Here is a 21,667-nt window from a genome sequence, read left to right as displayed (position 1 = left end):
CTCCATAGCACTTCCTACACATGAAGGAGATTAGATACGTGACTCTTTCAAATTCTTTACTTATATCTTATCAGAAATCCCAAAGGTTCATGAACATCAGAAAAGAAATTCCCACCCATTATTAAATCATGTCCCTCTACGGAAGAGTATTTTTGGTGTCAGTTCTAGGAAGTCTTGTAGGTCTTCATAATCATTTAATTTCAGCTTCTTCAGCATTAGAGGTTGGGGCATAGACTTGGATTACTGTGATGTTGAATGGTTTGCCTTGGAAACAAACCAAAAGCACTGTCAGTTTTGAGACTGCAATCAAGAATTGCATTTTGGACTCTTTTGTTGACTATAAGGGCTACTCCATTCTTTCTCAGGGATTCTTGCCCACAGTAGTAGATATAGTGGTCATCTGAATTAAATTATCCCATTTCCGTCTGTTTCAGTTCACTGATTCCTAAAATGTTGATGTTCACTCTTGCCATCTCCTGTTTGACTCATTTGAAAAGACCCTGATGCTGGGAAAGATCAAGGGCAGGAGAAGAAGGGGGCGACAGAGGACTAGATGGTTGGATGGCATCACTAACTCAATGGACATAAGTTTGAGCAAACTCTGGAAGATAGTGAAGGAAGGGAAGGATGGCATGCTGCAGTTCATAGGGTGGCAGAGTTGGACACAACTTACCTCCTGAACAACAACAACAACAAAAGAATTATCTAAATTTCCAATGTTGCCACTAGGACTACATAAGTGAGTGAAAAAAATTTTTTCAAGAGTGAGTGAAAAAAAAAAATCAAGATTAAAAAAATAGGGGACAGGGACTTCCTTGATGGTCCAGCAGTTAAGACTTTGGGTTTCCAGTCCAAGGGGTACAGGTTTAATCCTTAGTTGGGGAACTAAGATTCCACATGCCATGCAGTACGGCCGAAAAAAAAAAAAGGTGGGGGGAAGTAGGACAGCTGGACTTCCCATCTACATCAGAGGAAATGATATTATAATTTCACACCCATTCCATCAACAAGAACGTGGGCACAACAGACATTAGGACTTTTCAGAAAGGGTAGAATTAATGTTTCTGATTTACAAGCAGGTGCCACTCGAACACACACTTTCGTCACCCCTCATTTTTTTTCATAAATAAGATCAGAAGCTATGAATAGCCAACTATTTCTAATGCTTTTGTAACACATGATTACTTTAATTCTGTAATGAGTGTCTCAAGTTTTTCGTGCAGGGCACCAGAAAACTGGCCCATCTTTTCTTCTTTTCTATAAAACTGAAAGGTTGGAACGCAATCGACCTTGCACTCTCTCACTAGTTGTTCGCACTCGTCGGCATCCACTTCCAGGAACACCACATCCTCATGCTTCAGGGACAGGGTCTGGAAGAAGGACTTGATGGTCTTGCAGGGCTGGCACCACGTGGCCGAGAAGTTCACGACCACCAGCTGCTCCCCAGCTTCCTTTAGCGCCACCTCAAAGTCTTCTTTGCTCAGGATCACCTTCACCAGGTCCTCATCCAGGAACTCTGCGTCTTCCTCTGACTGCAGGCTATTGCCTCCTGGGGGCCAGACCGTGTCCTCTAAGGACCTGGGGGTCTCACCCTCCTTGGGCAGAATGGTTTCGGCTGAGGACTTGGGGGTCTCACCCTCCTTGGGCAGAATGGTTTCGGCTGAGGACTTGGGGGTCTCACCCTCCTTGGGCAGAATGGTTTCGGCTGAGGACTCGGGGGTCTCACCCTCCTTGGGCAGAATGGTTTCGGCTGAGGACTCGGGGGTCTCACCCTCCTTGGGCAGAATGGTTTTGGCTGAGGACTTCGGGGTCTCACCCTCCTTGAGTAGAATGGTTTGGGTTGAGGACTTGGGAGTCTGACCTTCCTTGGGCAGAGTGGTTTCGGCTGAGGACTCGGGGGTCTCACCCTCCTTGGGCAGAATGGTTTCGGCTGAGGACTCGGGGGTCTCACCCTCCTTGGGCAGAATGGTTTTGGCTGAGGACTTCGGGGTCTCACCCTCCTTGAGTAGAATGGTTTGGGTTGAGGACTTGGGAGTCTGACCTTCCTTGAGCAGAGTGGTTTCGGCTGAGGACTTGGGGGTCTCACCCTCCTTGGGCAGAATGGTTTCAGCTGAGGACTCAGGGATCTCACCCTCCTTGGGCAGAATGGGTTTGGCTGAGGACTTGGGGATCTCACTCGCCTTGAGTAGAATGGTTTCTGCTGAGGACTTGGTGGTCTCACCCTCCTTGGGCAGGATGGTTTTGTCTGAGGACTTTGGGGTGTCACCCTGCTTAGACAGAATGGCTTTGGTTGTAAACTTGTGGGTTTTACTCTTCTTGGGCAAACTGAATTTTGCTGGAAAATTGGGGGTATTGCCCTGCTTGGGTGAGATGTTTTTTTCTGAAGAAGTGGGGATGCCCACCTGATTGAGCAGGGTGGTTTTGAGTGGGAACTTGGGGGAGTCAGCCTGCCGTGATGAAATGATTTTGCCTGGGAAATTGGGGGAATCGGTCTGCTTGGGTGAGAGGATTTGGTTTGGGGAGTTAGGGGAGTCAGCCTGTTTAGGTGAAATGATCTTGGCTGGGAACTTGGCGGAGTCAGCCTGCCATGATGGATTGATCTTGGCTGGGAAATTGGGGGAGTCAGCCGGCCATGATGGAATGACTTTGGCTGAGGAGTTGAAAATGTCACCTTCTTTTGTCGAGATGGTTTTTTCTGAGAATTTGGAGGCATAAGACTGATTGGGCAGAATGGCTTGGATTGGGAAGATGGGGGCGTCAGCCTTCTTGGGCAAAATGGTTTTGGCTGAGGGCTTGGGGGTGTCACCCTGCTTGGGCGAGGTGGGTTTTTCTGAAGACTTGGGGGTGTTGGCCTTCTTGTGCAGGGTGGTTTTACTGGGGGGATTGAGAATGACACCCTCTTTTGGCAGGATGGTTTTTTCTGGGAAATTGGGAATGTCACCCTGCTTTGGTGAAATGGTTTGGGTTGAGGAACTGGGGGTGGCAGCCTGCTTGGGCAAGATGTTCTTCTGGGGGGAATTGAGAATTTCTCTCTTTTTTGATAGGATGGTCTTTTCTGGGAAACTGGGAGTGTCAGCCTGCTCGGATGGGATGGCTTCTGCTGAGGAATTGAGAAAGTCCCCCTGCTTGGGCAGGGCAATTTGGGCTGGAGAGCTGGGGGTGTCACCGCTCTGCTCAGGTGGGAGTGTGTGCACGGCCTGCAGGGCTTCGGATGCCCCAACATGTGTACGTTGAACATTGCTGACCTCGTGGACAAAGGCCTCCAGGGTGTGTGCTGGGACCTGGAGAGTCACATGGCTGGACATAACCTGTAATAATGGACTTTCTGAAGAAAAAGGTAAAAAAAATAAAAATGTCAGAGAAGAAACAAAAGCATTCTGATCATCTACTCCAAGGAAGACGGGCAGGCGTCCTTCTTAGAGCGCATGAAGGTAGTCTTCTAACTGATACAGTCATTTGCATACTCATATTCCACACAAACCAAGCAGCATGTGATTACATGTAATCTTCACCTAGGTTGTTTTTCCTTTAACTACAAACTTCTCTGCTTTGCTTGACACTGCAGCTGACCCGCTAAGCACACAGGTCCCCAAAGCAGCCCCCTTCCCTCCTCCTGACCTTTATCCTCACCTTCATTTGTTTCTGCTTGGTTGTCTGACCTCATTTCCGGTTCCTCCAGGACCCCAGCTTCATCACTTTCCATTTCCAGTTCCTGGTCTCTACCCACCCCTACTTCACAGGTGCCTCATGGAACCAGCAAGGCCATCCCCTTGGAACTTCTCCAACCAAACATCATACATCGAATAACAACCTGTACTGGGGTGGAACCTACAGTCGGCCTGCCCTCTCTGTTTTCACAAGTGTCCCATTTGAGAGTTTCATGACACTCTGGGTTTTGGGGCTGCTCTGTGTGTGGGGCCATGCCCAGTCCCCAAAATGAATTCACAGGCATTATTCCCTACAACAAACCACTGAGGTAAGTCCCATTGTGATCTCCACCTTACAAGTGAGAAAACTCAGCCTTAGAGAAGTTATGGGACCCACTCAAGATCACAGAGCTCATCTGTGGGGCAGGTTCCAAGCCCACACTCCTGATACTGGGCTGGGCTGCCTGCCGAGTGCCCCATCCAGGGGGATGACTTGAAACCACCTTTGATATCCCCTTCCTCCAGGACTCCCCAGTCCCAGCCTTCTCTTTATGACTCGGCCACCACAACCATCTACTAAGGTCTCCTCTGTGATCTCCTCAAACTGTGGTGCTGGAGAAGGTTCTCGAGAGCCCCTGGGACAGCAAGGAGATCAAAATAGTCAATCTACAAGGAAAACAACCCTGAATAGTCATTGGAAGGACAGATGCTGAAGCTGAAACTCCAATACTTTGGCCACCTGATGCAAAGAGCCAAATCATTGGAAAAGACTCTGATGCTGGGAAAGATTGAAGGCAGAAGGAGAAGAGGGCAACAAAGGATAAGATGGTTGGATGGCATCACTCATTCAATGGACATAACTTTGAGTAAACTCCAGGAGATAGTGAAGGACAGGGAAACCTGGTGTGCTGCAGTTGGGGTCAAAGAGTCTGACACAACTGAATGACTAAACAACAACAACAAGGTCTCCTCTCAACTACATCACCCTCTTCTGCAAAGTCCTACCTGCTGGTCAGATGTCCGGTTTGGATGTTGGAAAGGGAGATTACAACATGGAGGAGTTCCCTAACTGAGAAGAGGCAGTAGTGAGATCATGGACCCCCCCATTCATTCGACAGAGAAGCCTGGCCTCCCCTCTCCAGGCAGAAGCTTCAGTAAGGACCCAGGTCGGATGTGGTCAGAGGAAAGCTGGACTCGAAGGAGCATCTGCCTCCCGCACCACCTGGAAGGCTAGGAAATGCCACAGCCATGTGGGCTCCATGTGCCCATGGCAACAGGGGCGATGGGCAGATTGCTGGGCCAGGGAGGTCCTCACATTCCAAGTGGGGCTGTGATGTTCTAAGGCTTGAGCTTCTCTTCTAAACAGGAGAAGCTCAAGAAGAACAAAGAAGCCACAGTGCAGGGGGATTTGCAGCGAGAGGCAAGGACCAGAGGCACAGGCTTGACCAGTGGGCCCCAACTCCAGCCAGCCTCCTCCATCCTTAACCATTCCCAGTTCCAGGACAAGGCCAGACCAACTGCCTCACCTGGGAACCAGCAGGAGGCAGGAGGCTCAGGAACAGCAAGTCCATACAGCCCTGTGTACCCACAACCAGCCAGAGTTCGCACAGCCCTGTATACGCACATGTTATGGATAAAGGGCAGGAATCAGAAGACAGAGCTGTCACCAGAGTAAAACTGTGTTCCTTAGGCTGAAATCCCCCAGGAGCATGGTATCTATAATTGATCAATATATTAATATGTAATTAATCATTAATAATACCACACTGCATGTTTGAACATTGCTAAGAGAGGAGATCTTAAAAGTTCTTATCACAAGAAAAATAAATTTGTAACTATGTGTGGTGACTAGATGTTAATTAGACTTACATGGTGATCATTTCACAAGATACACAAATATAGAATCATTATGTTGTACATTTGAAACTAACATGAGTTAATTATATCTCCATTTTAAAAGTTTTTAAAAAATCTTAATTGAAAAAGAAAAACATATAACAGAAGCTAACATTTGGCTCCTCCTCTCCTCCTAGTCTGGGCTTCCTTGGTGGCTCAGTGGTAAAGAATCCACCTGCCAATGTAGGAGATGTAGGCTTGATCCCTAGTCCAGGAAGATCCCCAGGAGAGGAAATGATAGCCCACTCCAGTATTCTTGCCCTAGGAAGTCCCAAGGACAGAGGAGCCTGGTGGGCTACATCCAAGGAGTCACAAAAGAGTCAGACACAATTTAGTGACTAAACAACAACAGTTCTTCCTAGCCTATGGTTTTATGTGACTTACTAACTTCCTGGGCTTCGGTTTCCTCATTTGTAGAATGGGTGCAATCGTGGTATCTCGTGATAAAGGGATTGTGAAAACAGAAGGTCGTGTGATATAAAACACCTGCTGCAGCAGCTGAGGCAAAGCAGGTCACTATACTCGAGTGTCTTGTTTATGAGCATCGGCTCTGTGCCAGGACTCAAAGACGTGTTCTCTATCGAGTGAAACCTGTGCAGCCCACTCAGGAGACCCCTCGGGTGTCGAAGTCTGTATACACATGGCCCCGCTGGTTGCCCAGAGCCCCCATGGACAGTTCCTCACGAATATGGTAGATATCGTACCTTGTGTGACACCTTGGGGGCAGGGGTTTTGGGAACTCAGAATCTTGCTTGGGTTTTCTGACAACAATCTGGTGCATCTATCACAGAGCATACAGCAGAGCCAAGGATCAACCGATGAGCAAACGGCAGGATTTCTGAAACAGGACATGCAGACATTGCCCCTCTCCTTGGTCGGATGAATAACTACAAAGAACATCACATCTGTTCAGCTCTGGTTTTACAGCCAGAGGAGTCTGTACCAAACTTCAGGAAAAAAGTCCCTTCTGAGGCTTTTGAGATTCCAGAATTGTGGGTAAGGGTACATTTGAATTACACTCTGCATCTTATCTATGAGGAAACTGAAGCTTAAAGACATAGGTCTTCCAACCCCTCTGCCCATTGCCAGCAACTGACTTAAAAAATTACAATTATTCAACCCAACATTATAGTAAGAAAAAGACAAACTTCATAAAACTTAAAATATTTATTAGTATGAATCAGTGTGCGTTAAACCAAAAATAACAGATACAATTGGACGTGGAAGGCAGTGCTTTACTACAGAATGCAAGGTGGACAGGTAGGTCCTAAGGTCTGCAGCGGTGTCTTCTATACGTGAGAACTGGGTCCAGCCCAGACACAGGCCCCTTATGAAAACACAAGGGAGGGGGCGGTGTACACAATCAAGTGCTGACACTGGATCTCTTGGTCTGGTTTTAGTAACGAAGGTTAAACCAGAACCTAACGGGGCTGAATGTGGCTCAGAGCCCTTTCTTTCACTCGTTATTCAAGTTGTGATGAGTGTCGCAGAGTAGTGAGAAGCAGGGCCCTGAGGGTAGCCTATTGGGCCATCACAGGTCACGTTCCTCAACCTCAGGGGACACATCTCGGTCACCTGAGCCCCCCTGGGTCCTCCACGGGGTCCAGCCCTTTGCTTGGCTAAAGACTGGCTTCAGCTCTCCAGACTCCTCTGGTCTGCCAAAGTCCCCTGACACACCTCTCCCCACTATAAAGGTGGCAGCTCAATTACGAGCATGCAGCGTTGGCACAATTCCACTGCCACCTGGGAGAATTCCCATGGGGAGACAATCCCCCTGAGAGCCCATGCCCGATTTACACGATTGAGTCACGAGCCACACTCAGCCAGGGAAATGGATCACATGTCACTGTAACAAATCTGAAGTTGTATTTACACACGTGTGCATATGTACCACATGGGAGAGGAAGGAAAACAGAAGAGCACATCTGGGGAAACTGGGGGAAGGACGCTGCTGGACAACTGGGAAGAACACTAATGTCCAGGCCTTTATATCACATCGCACGGTTATGGTTCAGAGATTAGCACAGTCAGAAAGTAATCTCAAGGCAAAATAAAGGAAGATAAGCAAGGCTCCTTGTGGACAAGGCTCAAGCCTCCGTCTTCAGAAAAGACCCCGCGTTCCTGTGAATGTCTATGTGCCTGAGGGCTGTCTTCTCTTTCCACAACTGCTCCAAGGTGTGACTACAGGCACATGGCCGGCCGATGCCTTGAAAAGTTAAAGCTGCACAGAAAGGCAAACAAGTGGCTCCCACCCACATGGGCTTCTGAAACTAAGCCATAGGCTCACAGGTGGGTAGCCTGCTATGCGTGGTTAAGACAAGCTCTTTTATGCAAGGTGGGAGCGCTGAACATCCAGCCCAAAGCTGCAAACTCCTCCGGGCCATGTACCTCCTTAGCTAGGCAACCTTGTCTAGAGACAAGCTCTGGTCCTTGGGGACTGCCAGATGATGAAAGATTCCAAAATAAGCCTGCATGCCACCTGGAACGAGGTCACTTGAATGTGCAACCCACATTTTTTTAAACTTTGTTAAGAGGCAAGATAATGGCTCAGCCTGCAAGCAGAATCATGGAGCCCATAATGTTGACAAGGTGCACAAAATCCTTAAAACCCTGCAAAGGCCCTACCAAAGTGTCCAAGTTCCAATTTGCCAACAGTTTTAGGGGAACCTGTCTGGAGTTTAAACTCTTGAACCAAAAGTAAGTGTTTTCAGCTTCCATGTCCTAAGATTGTCAAATGATTCTCGCAAGCTGAGTAAAGTGGTAAGAGCATCAAATTGACAACATATTCTCAAGTTGAAAAAAACCTAAGTCTGAGATTTCAAACTGTTTTCTTCATTGCAGCCCATGTGAAGAAGTGTGAATGGGGCCCTGATCTCACAAGGACCCTCACTTATTTTGATGGTAGACTCAGTATCCCCAACGATCAAGGGCTGGTGGGACCAGCATGACAGGGCTCAAGAATGGCTCACACCAAGTTACAGAAAGTTCAAGGTCTTTCATTGGCTCATGATCTCTTTCTTGATTTTTACATTGTAGGTCTTCAATGAATGTTTGTTGAGCCTTGAAGGTATCAACTGGCCCTGTTACCCCACTACCTGGTCAGCCACATCTTACCTGACAAAAGGCACCAATCTGAATCTCCTCCAAGGTTCACTTCCTATCCTGAGCCTTCCTAGGAAAACAACCACTTGTCCATCCCAGGTTTTTATCAAAATTAGAAAGAAAACAGGATGTGAACTTTCAATAGGGACAATTTTCTTCCCTTCCACTGGATTCAGAATTAAAGATATTCACTGGGATTCCCAGGTGGCTCAGTGGTAAAGGATCCGCCTGACAATGCAGGAGACATAAGAGATGCTGGTTCGGTCCCTGGGTCGGGAAGATCCCCTGGAGGAGGAAATGGCAACCCACTCCGGTATTCTTGCCTGAAGAATCCCAAGAATGGAGGAGCCTGGCGGGTTACAGTCCATGGGGTCGCAAAGAGTCAATTAGGACTGAGTACCAAACAATTCATTGAGCTGACAGGGAGTCTGAAAAGGGAAGATTCATCAGAGCCCGTTTGCAGCTAACAGGCACTCCAGAGGTAGACCTCTGTTCAACCTTAATACCCACCCCACCAAAGCTTGGCCTCTTTTAAAGACCCTCTGATTTCGTAGTTTGGGGCGGGGCAGGGAGGAGGGGCAGGCACAGGGGTGGGGGGGGGTGGGGTGTCTAGAATCTTACTGTGCCAGTACTTCTTCTGGCTGGCTTTCCTGTAATCAATTATTCATTGATATTGTTTAATATGAGAAGTTTGCCCTATAATTTAGATTCAAACATCCTCCAGGTAATTTGTTCCAGGGATATGGCACTATGTCACACTCTCTTAGTAAAATAACACTCTGTGCGAAACTTCCCTAAGAGAGTGGGGATTTATTACCCTGCAGGTCATGCAAACCAGGTGGTCTCTGGAATAACATTTATATCCTGCATTTGTCACTGCTTACACGGTAATGACTCTAAATGACTTCCAACACCAGGCCTCCAGCTCCCAGCACAACATGAAATACTGTAGTCGGGTTCGGTTAGTCAGTTTATATGACCAAGGCTTAGAAAAATGTTCATGGAGTAAAGGTCAGAGATGTAGACAACAGTTCCTAATACATCTTTCTCCACTTTCATAACAAGCTCGAGTTCTACCGTAGATGGTCCAATTACACCTCACTGAAAGGAAAATTAAGGGGACCTTTCAGAAAAGGTTGGTGGAATAACTAAGGCAATAGCACTGAAGAAGTTCCTGACATTTGATTAGAAACACAGGAAATCAGAATGGAACACCACTTTAGAATCTCACACACATAAGCCAGTAAAACTTTTGTACAAATTTAAGAATATTTTAAGGCTTTAAAAAAAAAAACCTCAACTCTACTTAATACCTAAAATCCGTTCCCTCTGAGTGAATTTCACACACCAAAGGCCCTTCTGTGGCGGGGTGGTGGGTGTTCCCAGAGTTTCCCAGAATCCTTTTCCAGGGACACTTCCTGCCCTGTTCTCTGCGGGGCTCTCCTCCCTCTGAGCCAGGGGCCAGACCACCAAGGCGGGAGGCCCCGAGGCAGCGCCCAGGGAGGGAGCTCCGGCCTCTTCAAGTACAGGGGACCCAGCCCCGGTTCAGCAGCACCGCCGGCCGGCCTGCGAGGTTGGCTTCACCAGTTTGATGGATCCACTGTTTCCATTTTCATGGGGGTCCAGGGGTGGAATCTGGCGACCTGCAAGGAAGGGAGGCCAAGGGTGAGTTGTTGTTCCCAGCTGACCCCTGTGCAGATGGGGGCCTGCTCCCGCACCCCCAGGTCACGTGCACAACCTGCGGGCTGCAACCAGGTGGAGGGGCTACCTCTCCCAGTGTCCCCCTACCACGCCACCCCCCGGCCAGGGCTGTGTGACGTCAAACACAGACGGTAAAGGAAAGGTAAAACCAGCTTTCTGCATCGGCCTTCTCCACACAAGCAGCAGCACGCTGCTCGCTCCCAGCCTTCCCCCATCCGCCCACTGGAACGACTGCCTCTCAGTTTCAACAGCAACAGTGAGGCCTCAGCTTCTTAAAATAGACCTGGCTGGGGAACTGCGATGGTCCCAGCAACGCTGCGTATTAACATTGGGTTTCCATCCCTCATCCTGCCAACGCACTCAGAGCGTTAAGGGGGAAAGCCTCTAGAGACATTTTTCACAGGAAATAGTGTCTTAATACCATAAACAAGCAGAGCAAAATGTTAGTCACTCAGTCGTGTCTGACTGCTTGTGACCCCATGAACTGTAGCCCACCAGGCTCCTCTGTCCATGGGACTGATTCTCCAGGCAAGAATACTGGAATGGGTTGCCGTTCCCTTCTCCAGGGGATCTTCCCGACCTAGGGATCGAACCTGAGTCTCCTGCATTGGCAGGCGGATCCTTTACTTCTGAGCCACCAGGGAAGTACTGCAATACACTTATGATTTCTTAAGTCATAAAACTGTGCTGCTGGAGAAGACTCTTGAGAGTCCCTTGGATTGCAAGGAGACCAAACCAGTCAACCCTAAAGGAAATCAACCCTGAACATTCGTTGGAAGGACTGATGCTAAAGCTTCAATATTTTGGTCACTTGAGCTGACTCACTGAAAAAGACCCTGATGCTGGAAAAGACTGAAGGCAGGAGGAGAAGGGGGTGACAGTGAATGAGATGGTTGGATGGCATTACCAATACAATGTACATGAGGCTGAGGAAACTCCAGAAGATAATGAAGGAAGGGAAGCCTGGTGTGCTGCAGTCTATGGGGTTGCAAAGAGTCAGACTTGACTTAAGCGACTGAACAACAACAATGAGGCAAGCCCCTTAAAAAGAGCAGGAAGGCACCAGCACTGTGGAAACACACCGAGAACTCAGATCCTGTGGTCTGAGTTACCTGAAACTTACTGAAAGCTTAAACATACTTACACAAAAGAAGAGTTCCAGAAAATGCCATAGCATTCGGTACCAAGGCGATCACCTTGGAACCCTGTTGAATCAGTATTAATTACACGGGCACAGAATAGGGCAAACACACACACACACACATCTGAAAAGGCTCTGGGCATCCGAGCATATCTGTGCTGTTACAAAATGTCCTCTGAGAGCACAGTCTCCACACAGGTCCTCTGGAGGATAAATCCCACAGCAGGGTGTTTATTTTAATAAGGTTTGGATTGTGCAAGATCCTGCTCAGGAAAAGCTAAAAGACTTTTTTTTTTTTGAGTTCTGTCTTCCTGAAAGTTGACAGCCCAGAGAAAAAGCAGGTTTTGTAAATGATTCCTCAAGAACAAAGTTATGGGAGAAAACCGATTCCAAGCCTGTAAACTGTGGTGGCTCTGGACTGGGGCTGTGACGCTTTTATACACAACAAAAATAAAACAGCACACTCAGCGGCAGCTGTCCTGGGGACCAGCCGCTTCCTGCACAGGCCTGGCGTCTTCTTCCTGCCAAGCTGCTGTCTGGGTGCTTCCCTTGCTCACTCCGGCCCCAGGATCTACCAGGCTCCACTTTGGTTGGATGGGTGGTAGAGGGGCTGGTACCTGCCTGTCACTTCCATTTCTCAATTCTGATTTTCTGAATTATCCAGAGAAGTAGACTGACTATGCTTACCTGCTTCCCTAGTGGCTCAGATGGTAAACAATCTGCCTGCAAGAAAGAATCAGCAGATCCCTGGGTCAGGAAGATCCTGTAGAGGAAATGGCAACCCACTCCAGTATATTCTTGCTTGGAGAATCCCATGGACAGAGGAGCCTGGTGGGCTACAGTCCATGGGGTCACAAAGAGTCGGACACGATTGAGTGACTAATACACTAACAAAGTGACTTTGTTTACTAGGACTCAGCAGCATTTGCTCTTAATCACGATCTCCCAGTCTCTCTATTTGGCGCGTGGGGTCCTCTCTGACCCACTGCAGAGCTCACGATCAGGTGGCCCTGCCCCAGGAATACAGAATGGGGCTGGCGCCACACTTGTGACACCTGAGGTCATCCTCTGAACTGTCCTTTTGCTGCCATCAAGAAGACAACATTGGGACTGCGAGATAACCTGGAATATTAGCATCTAGACCTAGGAAGGCGCTAACACTCTGTGCAGGATGAGCATGGCGTAGGATTCAGGAAGTGGATTCAGTCAGGATGCTGGCAGGAAATCCTGGTCAGGGATAATGACAGTGCCATGGAGAGAAGTAGAAAATAGGGAGGGAAGGAGGACTGCAGGAAGATACCTGGCAGACGTGACAACTGATTGGAGGCAGGAGGGTGAGAGAGGGAGGAAGAAAACTGAAGTTCAAGTCCAGGAGCCGTGGAAACGGTGGTGCCCCAGCAAAGAACAAAGTAAGGGGCTAGATCACCACTGACCTTGAATCCAAAACACCAAACGTCTTCAATGTGGAGGGGCTTACGTTCCTTTAAAATCATTAGGCTTCCTTGCTAGTCAAAGACACCATTTCCCTTCTTAAAAAAAAAATGAGGAGACTATATTTGGGGGGAGGGGCAGTTTTAGGTTTACAGAAAAAAATCAAGCATGAAGTTCAGAGAGTCTTCATACACTCCTCCCCCCTCATCCCCAATGTCCTCTATTTTAACACCTGTCATTCGTGGGGACCATTTATTACAACTGATGAGCCACTGCTGATCATTAAGTGAAGAAATAAGAAAACAACTCAAGGGACTTCCCTTGTGGTCCAGTGGTTAAGAATCCGCCAGCAAACACAGCGCACACAGGTTCAATCCCTGGTCCAGGAAGAGCCCATATGATGCAGAGCAACTAATCCCACAAGCCAAGACTACTGAAGCCCACGTGCGGTAGCTGCAGAAGCCAGCACTCCACAACAAGAGAAACCACTGCAGTGAGAAGCCAGAGCCCTGAAACGAAAAGGAGCCCCCGAATGCTGGAGCTAGAGAAAAGCCCACATTCAGCAACAAAGACCCAGCACAGTCAAGAGAAATCAATACTTTAAAAAAACAGCAAATCCATACAAAATGGGAAAAAGTTGAACAGACACTTCACCAGAGGAGACACAAGGATTGATGAACAGGCCCTCAACACTGTCGGTCATCAGAAGATGGATGTCAAAACCACAAGGAGAGAGCATCACATTCCCATCCAAATGGTTGAAACTTAACAACTGGTCGCCCCATCTGCTGGCAAGGAACTGGAGCTACTGGAGCTCTGCGGAATTAGAGGTCGGAAAGAAAAATGCTAAAACCACTTTGGGACACAGGCTGGGGGACCCTTAGAATATGGACTATTGCCTATGAGAGGAGCCAGCCACGCTCCTTCTAGGTGTTTATCCACACAGAAACTTGTGCGTGAAATCTCATCACAGCCTTGCCTGTAATCACTAAAACCTGAAAACCACCCAAATGTGTAGGTGAATGGATTAACAAATTTTTACTCATGCTATGGCATGCCATGGGAGAATCTTAAGTGTCCCTTGGACAGCAAGGAGATCAAACCAGTCAATCCTAAAGGAAATCAACTCTGAATATTCACTGGAAGGACTGATGCTGAAGCTGAAGCTCCAATACTTTGGCCACCTGATGTGAAGAGTTGACTCACTGGAAAGACCCTGATGCTGGGAAAGACTGAGAGCAGGAAAAGGGGGCGACAGAGGATGAGGTAGTTGGATGGCATCACCAACTCAATGGACAGGAGTCTGAGCAAACTCCTGGAGATAGTGGAGGGCAGGGCAGCCTGATGTGCTGCAATTCATGGGGTCACAAGGAGTCAGACACAATTTAGCAACTGAACAACAAACTTGGATCAGGACAAATGACCTAATTGCTCAAATAAAGAAACTGCATGGAGGGAACCTACTGTGAAGGAGAGGCTTAAAAGGCACACCAGCTAATTTTATCACTGTACATGGAGCTTATTTGCATCCTGACCCAAACATACTGTTAAATGCAAACAAATCATTTCTGATAATTATAAGCTACTAAAAATTTGAACATCACAAGTTCAATGTCATTAATATGATAATAGCATGACAATGAATGCCACCATGTAATTGCTTTGTTAAAAAAAAGTTACATACTGAAAATATTTACAGATGAAATGATGTCCTGGATTCCCTTCAAAATAATACAGGTGTGGGGGGAGGGGCAGGCTGAGGGAAGTGTGGGGTAGGGATGAAGGCAGCTTGGTTATGAGTATGGTCTGCCCCATACATCTGCAGGTTCTGTATCCTCGGATACAGACTTACTTCAGACTGAAAATAGTCAAGAAAAAAATTCTGGAAAGTTCCAAAAAGTAAAATTTGAGTTTGCCACACTGGCAACTATTTGAATAGCATTTACACTGTATTTACAACTACATAGCATTGTTATGGTCTTAGGTATTATTTGCAATCTAGAGATGATTTAAAGTATATGGGAGGATGTGCGTAGGTTATACAAAAATACAATGCCCTTTTATACAAGTGACCGAGCATCTTCGGATTTGGTGTCCGTGGTCCCAGAAGCAATTCTCCAAGGGCACCAAGTGATGACTGTACCTGATGTTCATTACATTCTTCAGTTTACTGGTGTATATGTTTACATTTTTCCATAACAGAGTCTTTTTTTTAAGTCCCCTGCAATCTCAACACCAAGAAACAACCACTGTTAACATTCTAACAAGTGTGTTCCCTTTGACTCTGTCCAAAAGCATATATTTACAATTACATAGTCTACGTACTTAGTCTCTCAGTCATGTCTGACTCTTTTCGACCCCATGGACTGCAGCCCTCCAGCGTCCTCTGTCCATGAGGATTCTTCAGGCAAGAATACTACAGTGGGTTGCCATGCCCTCCTCCAGGGCATCTTCCCAACTCAGGGATCGAACCCAAGTCTCCCTCAATGCAGGTGGATTATTTACCATCTGAGCCACCAGGGAATGTAGTCTATGGTTCACATTTTATAAAATCAGGATATTATACAAAGTGCCCTGTAATTTCTGTTTCACACACAACAATTTATCTTTTTATGTCAGTAAAGACAGATTTACATCCTTGTTTTTAATCACTAGTTTATACTGGTGTTCCAGCATTATTAAAAAATCATGTCCCAAGTTTTGGGCAGTTAAGTCATTTCCTGTTTTTCACCATCATGAATAACGTTACCAGAAGCTGCCATCTGCAATAAGAAGTGGACAGACTGGCGGCTCAGAGCATGGGTTCTGGAGTCCTGCTCTCAGGACTGACCCCCTGTGATGGGAGTAAGTTGCAAACCTCTCCACACCTCAATGTCCTCATGTAAAGCAGGGACGATAACAGAGATGATTTCATAAGATAAATGGGGCATTAATGAGCTAGTAAACATTGAAGCAATTATTTATTTCAGATGTAATTACCCAGTATAAGAAAAATGCCTGAAAAATCCCATGGACAGAGGAGCCTGGCGGGCTACAGTTCAAAGGGTCACAAACAGTCAGACACGACTGAGTGACTAAGCACTACATAAGCAAAACATTTGTTTTTCCTAAATGAAGTAGACCACCAGGCTCTCAGGAATTCCTTATACAAAGTCCCCATCACTTTAAGCCATAAAGACCTCATATAAAAAAAGAAGAAAAAAAAGAAAGGGACATTCCTAGCAGCCCAGTGGTTAAGACCCTGTGCTTCCACTTCGAGGGGGGAGGTGGGGGGGTGGTTACAGTTTCAATTCCTAGTTGAGAAGCTAAAATCCCACATGCCACTTGGAAGGGAAAAGAAAAAAAACCTCATATGCATGAAGAGATTTATACTGGCTGAGCCATGCAAAGGAATATCTTTCGAATTAAGAGACTAATGCTTGGATTTAGGTTTGTTTTCTTCTGTGAAGTCATTACGTCATTTTTTATTGAAAACATGACTTTGCATAAACCTTGGGAGGTTTCCTAGCTCTCGGAGAAATCCCAAGGTGAATCTCAGGTACACAGAGCTGCACTGATGCTGGGAGAGAGCTCTGGAAAATACGGGGAGCTGCACAGGGGCAGGCTGACAGATACACACGACTGTATGTAATGCAGATAAACAACAAAGACCTACTGTATAGCCCAGGAACTCTACTCAATATCATGTAATAGCCTATAAGGGAAAAGAATCCGAAAAAGAATACATATATATACATAATACATATATAGACACACACACATGTGTATAACTGAATGACTGCTATACACCTGAAACTAACATGACATTGTAAATCAACTGTACTCTAATTAAAAAAAAAACCAAACAAACAGATCAGAAATGAGGAAAACCTTTCCACATTGACTCTTTACCCACAGGTCACGTAGGAGGGAGACACTGTTTCTTGTTGATGATCACCAGACACAAAAAATGACTACAAGCTACTCTTGTCTCCTTTGCCCAGAGTCATTTAGCTTCATGGGTGACTTTGGTTTTCCATATCTTTCTCACTCTCTCTTTTCGTTTTCCTCCCCTCAACATAGGAACATAAAATACTAAAGAATACGTAATTCTGTAAGTAAAATAAATTTTATTTTGCAACGGAGTTATTTCATTCTGAGTCGTGAAACACAGACTGGACAGGTGAAAGCACAGACTCTTGGAGACAGAGAACAGAGAGGGGTCGGGTGGGTCTGCAGGAACCCGGGCAAGGCTGCAGGGTTTAGTGTCTATGGCATCAGATAAATTGACTCAGAGGAAATGCTCTGCTCCAGAGTTCTGTGGCTTTTATCCTCTGAGCCCCAGAAGCATAAAGATGCAAACTATGCTGAAAACACAAACCAGGTACTTACTGATTCCTTGAAAGAGCTCTTCGATATTAATTGCGTTCTTTGCACTTGTCTCAACCACAACAGCACCGATGGACTCCGCATACTCCCTGGCATCCTTCAAGGGCACCTCCCTGGAAAAGAGGACAGCCCAGCAGAGGTGAGTGCCCATCTGTACAGAATAAATAACCCGGCAGAGTAAACAAACAGCTCACGTGCAAACAGCTCCCTCATGGGCCTGCAGAATAACAACTCAGTCGCCCAGTAAGTATTAGAAACGTGCGTGAAGCTTTTTCAAGCCTGAAACCCAGTCTCTGGCATCCATTGAGACAGGACATGCATGCATAAGCTACTGTTCCTGGTCCCACCAAAGGAGAGAATTCCAGAACAGTAGGAAAGGCATTACAAGTGAGGCCAGCTTTCAGAGTTAGGATTGGTTCCAAATTTTTTTCCTATAATAATGACTCAATGTTTTTTAAAAACTGCACATGTGCACACACTTGCATATGTGCTTTTCTAACACTTTCTGTATATTGCCTTTTACAAATCAGAGAAAATACATGACGTGATCTGGAAGACTGGCAATGAACACATTTACAGTTCCAACGGCGTATTTGAACTTTCTCCTTTAAAAGGCTGTTACTGCAAAGGTTTAGGACATGAACTCAATCCAGATGAATAATCTAAAAAGACATTTATTGATGTACTTTCTCAGGTGAAGATATTGCAACAGACTGAAAGATTAAAAAAGACACAGCTCCTATTCTCCAGAAGTTTATTCATTGATTCAACCAATATTTAGAGAGAACGGTTGGATGCCAGCTCTTTCTTGTAGGCAGCCCCTGCCTTATGGAACCTACACCTGAGAGCAAAGAAACACACAGCTATGGACACACTAAGCCACACTATTACAATGTCTGCAACACGGAGATAACAAAGTAAGTGCTCAGGAGTAGAGGGGTGGAGAGCCGAGCATCTGATCCACAGAACTTGGGCAGGTGCCACAGAGGAGGCCACTGAAGTGTGGCCACCAGGGGCAGCGAGAACGTGGACCAGAGCTTGACGATGGTCCCCCAGGTGGGGTGCGCCCTCACCCCTCACGTGGTGTGGGACCCACTGCCACGTGGACACCTGAGCCATGTCGGCTGGACTCTACACTTGCCTTATCATTCTTACCAAGGACACCCTGGGCAAAACGACCCTTTTCAATCTACTCTCTTCCTTGTTTCTAACAGACAAGCCCCCAGGCCTCTCAGTTATTAAAAAAACCCAAACTCTTCAGTCTTTGGGTGGCGATGAATTTTACAGATGAAATATCCCAGCAGAGGGCTTTTTTAGGTTCAGTTTGGCAAGTTACTCTACTGTTTTTTCTTTTTCTTCCTGGCCGTCTTTATCAAACCAAAGCTCAAAGGATGGGGCTCCTCCCTGCCCTAAGGTGGAGCAGAGGAGACTGTGTGCCCACAGGTGTGGGGGGTGCCCTCTGGCCACAAGGAAGCTGCGGAAAACCCTCACCTCAAGGGAGGGAAGGTCAGTTCAGGCTCCAGTGTGTCCTTCTCGGGGGACCAAGAGGAATAGAATACTGTCTACCAGGATTATGGTGAGAACAAAGTCACTCATGACAAAATCCAAACCACCCACCCTGAGGGTGACGGGAAGACTTCGAGAAGGGCAGATGCTCTCACAGCTGACAATGCTGGGCCCTGGAAGGTGGAGAGAGGACAAGCGTGTCCTCCGACTTCCCCCAGGTTTAGAAACAGGTCTCGTTAAACAGATGACCTGCCAAGGTGACGTGGTGACTCGGGGCGGAGGCAGGGCCGGCCCAGCAGGTTCTGCTCACACTGCTCCCATCCAACCACCCAATAGGAACCCACATTCCTGAGGCTGTTCCTTCAGTCTTTACAAAGAAATGTCCCCAGAGTGCGGCAAGGTGCAGGCAGGGCTGGGGGCAGGGGCCAAGTGTGGACTGTCCTGAAGAACAGTTTCCCGCTCTAGGAGCCTGGGGGGCCAGGGGCGTCCCTCTCCCTCATCAGTGAACTGAGATTAGCATCAGAAATGAGCTGGACTGCAGGACACCCAATGGGTGTCGGAGAACTGTTGTTGGAACAAACAGTACAGCTACAATCTGAAAGCAGACCCTGGGAAGGTGAGCGTGTGCTGCCTCGGGCCTCTAGCAGATGTGTGACCAACGGGTGGCCTTGGGAAGCCCTTCGGCTGAGTCAGGAGACGTCATGCACAGCCCGGGGAGGGGCCTGGAGGGCACCTCGGAGACAGGCCTTCTGCGATCACCCTCACAAAAGACCACCGCATCCGTAACTTTCCCTCAGTTCTTTCAACAAACATTTACCAAGTGTCTGCCATAGGCTGGGTGCTTTGTTAGGCTTTCAATAGCTAAATTGAAGCAAGTCCACCCAAGCCAAGGCATAAGCACACAGCAGGTCGATTTTGATGAGAAAGAGTACTTTTAGACTTTCAAGATGAAGTTATATCCAGGAAGGCAGGACTTCCAGAAATGCTGTGCCTCAACTAGGTTCCTGTGGGTGCCTCTGATTGGTCCTCCAGCTCTTGCAGTCATCACCCCCAGGCCCACCGAGGGGATCAACACACAAATCCACCAAATGTTCCTGTGAACAGAATTCATCCATGTCTTCTAACCTGTAAAACCCACTGCCTTGGCTTCCTGCCTTAGACCTCCCTGTTCATGCCCAGGCGACAGTCATTCTGGGTGCTTCCGGAGCTCACGTCTGTCTCTGGGCCTCTGCTCTCGTCCACCCTTCCGCATCCCCCTGACGACCGTCCACACGAGGCCTCCTAGAGAGTGCAGCGCAGCATCCCCTCCTTGAGAGCCCAGAGCCCTGGTGAGACTTGTCACCTGAACGTGCTGTGGATTTTTGCGATCAGGACCACGGTTTGTTTTGGGGAGGCTTCCCTGGTGGCTCAGATGATAAGAAATCACCCTGCAATGCAGGAGACCCAGGTTCAATCTAGGGTCAGGAAGATCCCCTGGAGAAGGGAATGGCAACACACTCCAGTATTCTTGCCTGGAGAATCCCATGGCCACAGGAGCCTGGAGGGCTACAGTCCATGGCATCGCAAAGAATCAGACATGACTGAGTGCCTGAGGACACACACAGGAATCCTAACAGGGCCGGGCGCCTACGAGGCAATCAGTCAGCACCTGCTGAATGTCAGGGTGACCGTCACCGCGAGTGGCCTTCAGCAGAGAGGACAACTCAGGTAAAGGAGGTCCAAGCAGCCTTCAGGGGAAGTGTGGGGAGTACGGACAGGGAAGAAGCGAAGATTCACCCAGCCAGGAGGGAGACTCAGGGCTGAAAAACACACCAGAGGGGGCACCTCCCCCAGCCCCAAGCTCCAACAGTCCTCAGAGGTCACACTGCAGGGAGGTCCACGCACCAGCCATCCAGGCAGAGGCCACCAGTTCTGGGAGGCTCCCCACGGGGGAGGAGGGCGGGAACCCACATTCCTGTGGCTCCAGACTTATCCACAGGCCGGGCTGCCCAACGAGGGTCCTTGTTTTGTTGTTAGCGGGTGTAACCCGGCAACACAGCAGCTGACTCATTCCAGTCTTGGGCTATTTAACTCCCCGCGAGCCTCCTCGATGGATGGCAGGGGGAGGGAGGGCAGGGACCCCAAGAAGGCACTCCAGGGGCCCTGCCCCTGAGGAGGGGAGTCCAGTCAGCAGGCCGGGGCAGACCAGCACCCAGCCCTCGGGTGCCATTCCTGACAGCAGGGAGCGGTGACCTCCGTGGGCCTCCCGTGCAGAAGTGCAATGCTCTGGCCTTGAACTCTCGTTCACAATGTGTCACGGGACAGCACTCACGTCAGAAAGGCAGCCCAGCCTGCTGCTTACGGGAGTGAGATTTTCTCCTTCAGTGACCAGCCTCTTCACGCCTCCCTCGCTCAGGTCTCAGACCCCCTTTGCTGTCAGATGGCATGAACACTTTTCCATTTTAAATATAAGTTGATAACATAAAGTGCTCAAAACAGTGCCTGGCACATAAATAAGGTAGACCAAAGTTTCCAGAATAACTCTTTACAAAGATGGTACCACTTTCTTAGCAAACGTCCCAAAGATTGAGGAAATGAATCAAGTGGAGGAAACAGGCAAACAGAAGGCTCAAAGTACGTCCGAGCCCGAGGAGGTTTATCTGACTCATGACCCTTGTTTAATCGCCCAGAAAGGCTCCCAGGCAACGCGTCACTACTCCACAGAAGAACAGGGAACACAGGCTACAGCATTAAATACATTTGTTGGTGTTATTCAGTCACTCAGTCGTGTCTTAACTCTTTTCAAACCCACAGACTGCAGCACGCCAGGCCTCGCTGTCCATCACTAACTCCTGGAGCCTGCTCAAACTCATGTCTATTGAATCGGTGAAGCCAT

At 47.9% G+C, this 21,667-nt stretch overlaps 2 protein-coding genes across 2 annotated transcripts in view; both read right to left on the bottom strand.

Moving 5' to 3' along the window:
- Nucleotides 1–616: 616 nt before the first annotated feature.
- On the bottom strand, nucleotides 617–3,534 carry TXNDC2 (thioredoxin domain containing 2). The gene has a single exon (XM_043443740.1). The coding sequence runs from the start codon at nucleotides 3,303–3,305 to the stop codon at nucleotides 1,182–1,184; it is 2,124 nt and encodes a 707-aa protein (XP_043299675.1). The 5' UTR covers nucleotides 3,306–3,534; the 3' UTR covers nucleotides 617–1,181.
- Nucleotides 3,535–6,695: 3,161 nt separating this feature from the next.
- RAB31 (RAB31, member RAS oncogene family) overlaps nucleotides 6,696–21,667 on the bottom strand; it is an 81,251-nt gene continuing 66,279 nt past the window's right edge. Inside the window, exons 6-7 of the mRNA XM_043443741.1 lie at nucleotides 17,290–17,399; nucleotides 6,696–10,288 (exon numbers count right to left, since the gene is read on the bottom strand). Coding sequence (XP_043299676.1) covers nucleotides 10,191–10,288; nucleotides 17,290–17,399 — 208 coding nt within the window. The 3' untranslated portion in view covers nucleotides 6,696–10,190. The remainder of the gene's footprint in view (nucleotides 10,289–17,289; nucleotides 17,400–21,667) is intronic.

Source organism: Cervus canadensis, chromosome 23 (genome assembly GCF_019320065.1).
Source record: "Cervus canadensis isolate Bull #8, Minnesota chromosome 23, ASM1932006v1, whole genome shotgun sequence".
Classification (NCBI taxonomy): domain Eukaryota; kingdom Metazoa; phylum Chordata; class Mammalia; order Artiodactyla; family Cervidae; genus Cervus; species Cervus canadensis.
The sequence above is the reverse complement of the archived record's forward strand: the minus strand, read 5'-3'. Positions and strand labels throughout refer to the sequence as shown.